The following is a 704-nucleotide window of genomic DNA, read 5'->3' on the forward strand; positions in this document are numbered from 1 at the left end:
GGCTGAGTCCACCACGGGCATCTCCTCCTCTCCCAGCGAGAGCAGCCACACGACCATGGCTGAGACAACAAGAACCTCCTCCTCTCCCAGCGAGAGTATCTCTGCGACCTCAGCCAAGCCCACCACGGGCACCACCTCCTCTACCAGCAAGAGCAGCCCCACAAGCTCTGCCAAGCCCAACACTGGCACCTCCTCCTCTGCGAGTGAGGGCAGTCACACGACCTCGGTCGAACCCTCCACGGGCACCTCCTCGTCACCCAGCGAGAGCAGCCACATGACTTTGGCTGAGTCCACCATTGTCACCGCCTTCCCTTCCAGAAAAAGCAGCCCCACGGCCTCGGCCAAGTCCACCACTGGCACCCCTTCCTCTCCCAGCAAGATCAGCCACATGACCTCGGTCAAGTTCACCAAGGGCACCTCCTCTTCTTACAGTGAGAGCATCTCCACGACCTCGGCGGAGCCCACCATGGGCATCTCCTCCTCTCCCAGCGACAGCAGCCACAGGACCGTGGCCGAGAACACAATGGGCACTTTCTCCTCTCCCAGGAAGAGCACCCCCATGACCTTAGCCGAGTCTACCACTGGCACCTCCTCCTCTCCCAGTGAGAGTATCTCCACGACCTCGGCTGAACCCACCACGGGCACCACCTCCTCGTCGCCCAAGCAGAGTAGCCACACGACCTCTGCCATGTCAACGACTGGCA

At 61.8% G+C, this 704-nt stretch overlaps 1 protein-coding gene across 1 annotated transcript; it reads left to right on the forward strand.

Annotated features, from left to right (window-relative positions):
- Positions 1–55: 55 nt before the first annotated feature.
- LOC113408913 (uncharacterized serine-rich protein C215.13-like) lies at positions 56–668 on the forward strand (the record flags this gene model as incomplete). The annotated part of the gene is made up of 1 exon (XM_026662377.1): positions 56–668. A coding segment is annotated over exon 1 (613 nt), but the record flags the coding sequence as incomplete, so codon positions are not given.
- Between the last annotated feature and the right edge of the window lie 36 nt (positions 669–704).

This window comes from Terrapene carolina, unplaced genomic scaffold, assembly GCF_002925995.2.
Source record: "Terrapene carolina triunguis isolate 2854851 unplaced genomic scaffold, T_m_triunguis-2.0 Scaffold26671, whole genome shotgun sequence".
Lineage (NCBI taxonomy): Eukaryota > Metazoa > Chordata > Testudines > Emydidae > Terrapene > Terrapene triunguis.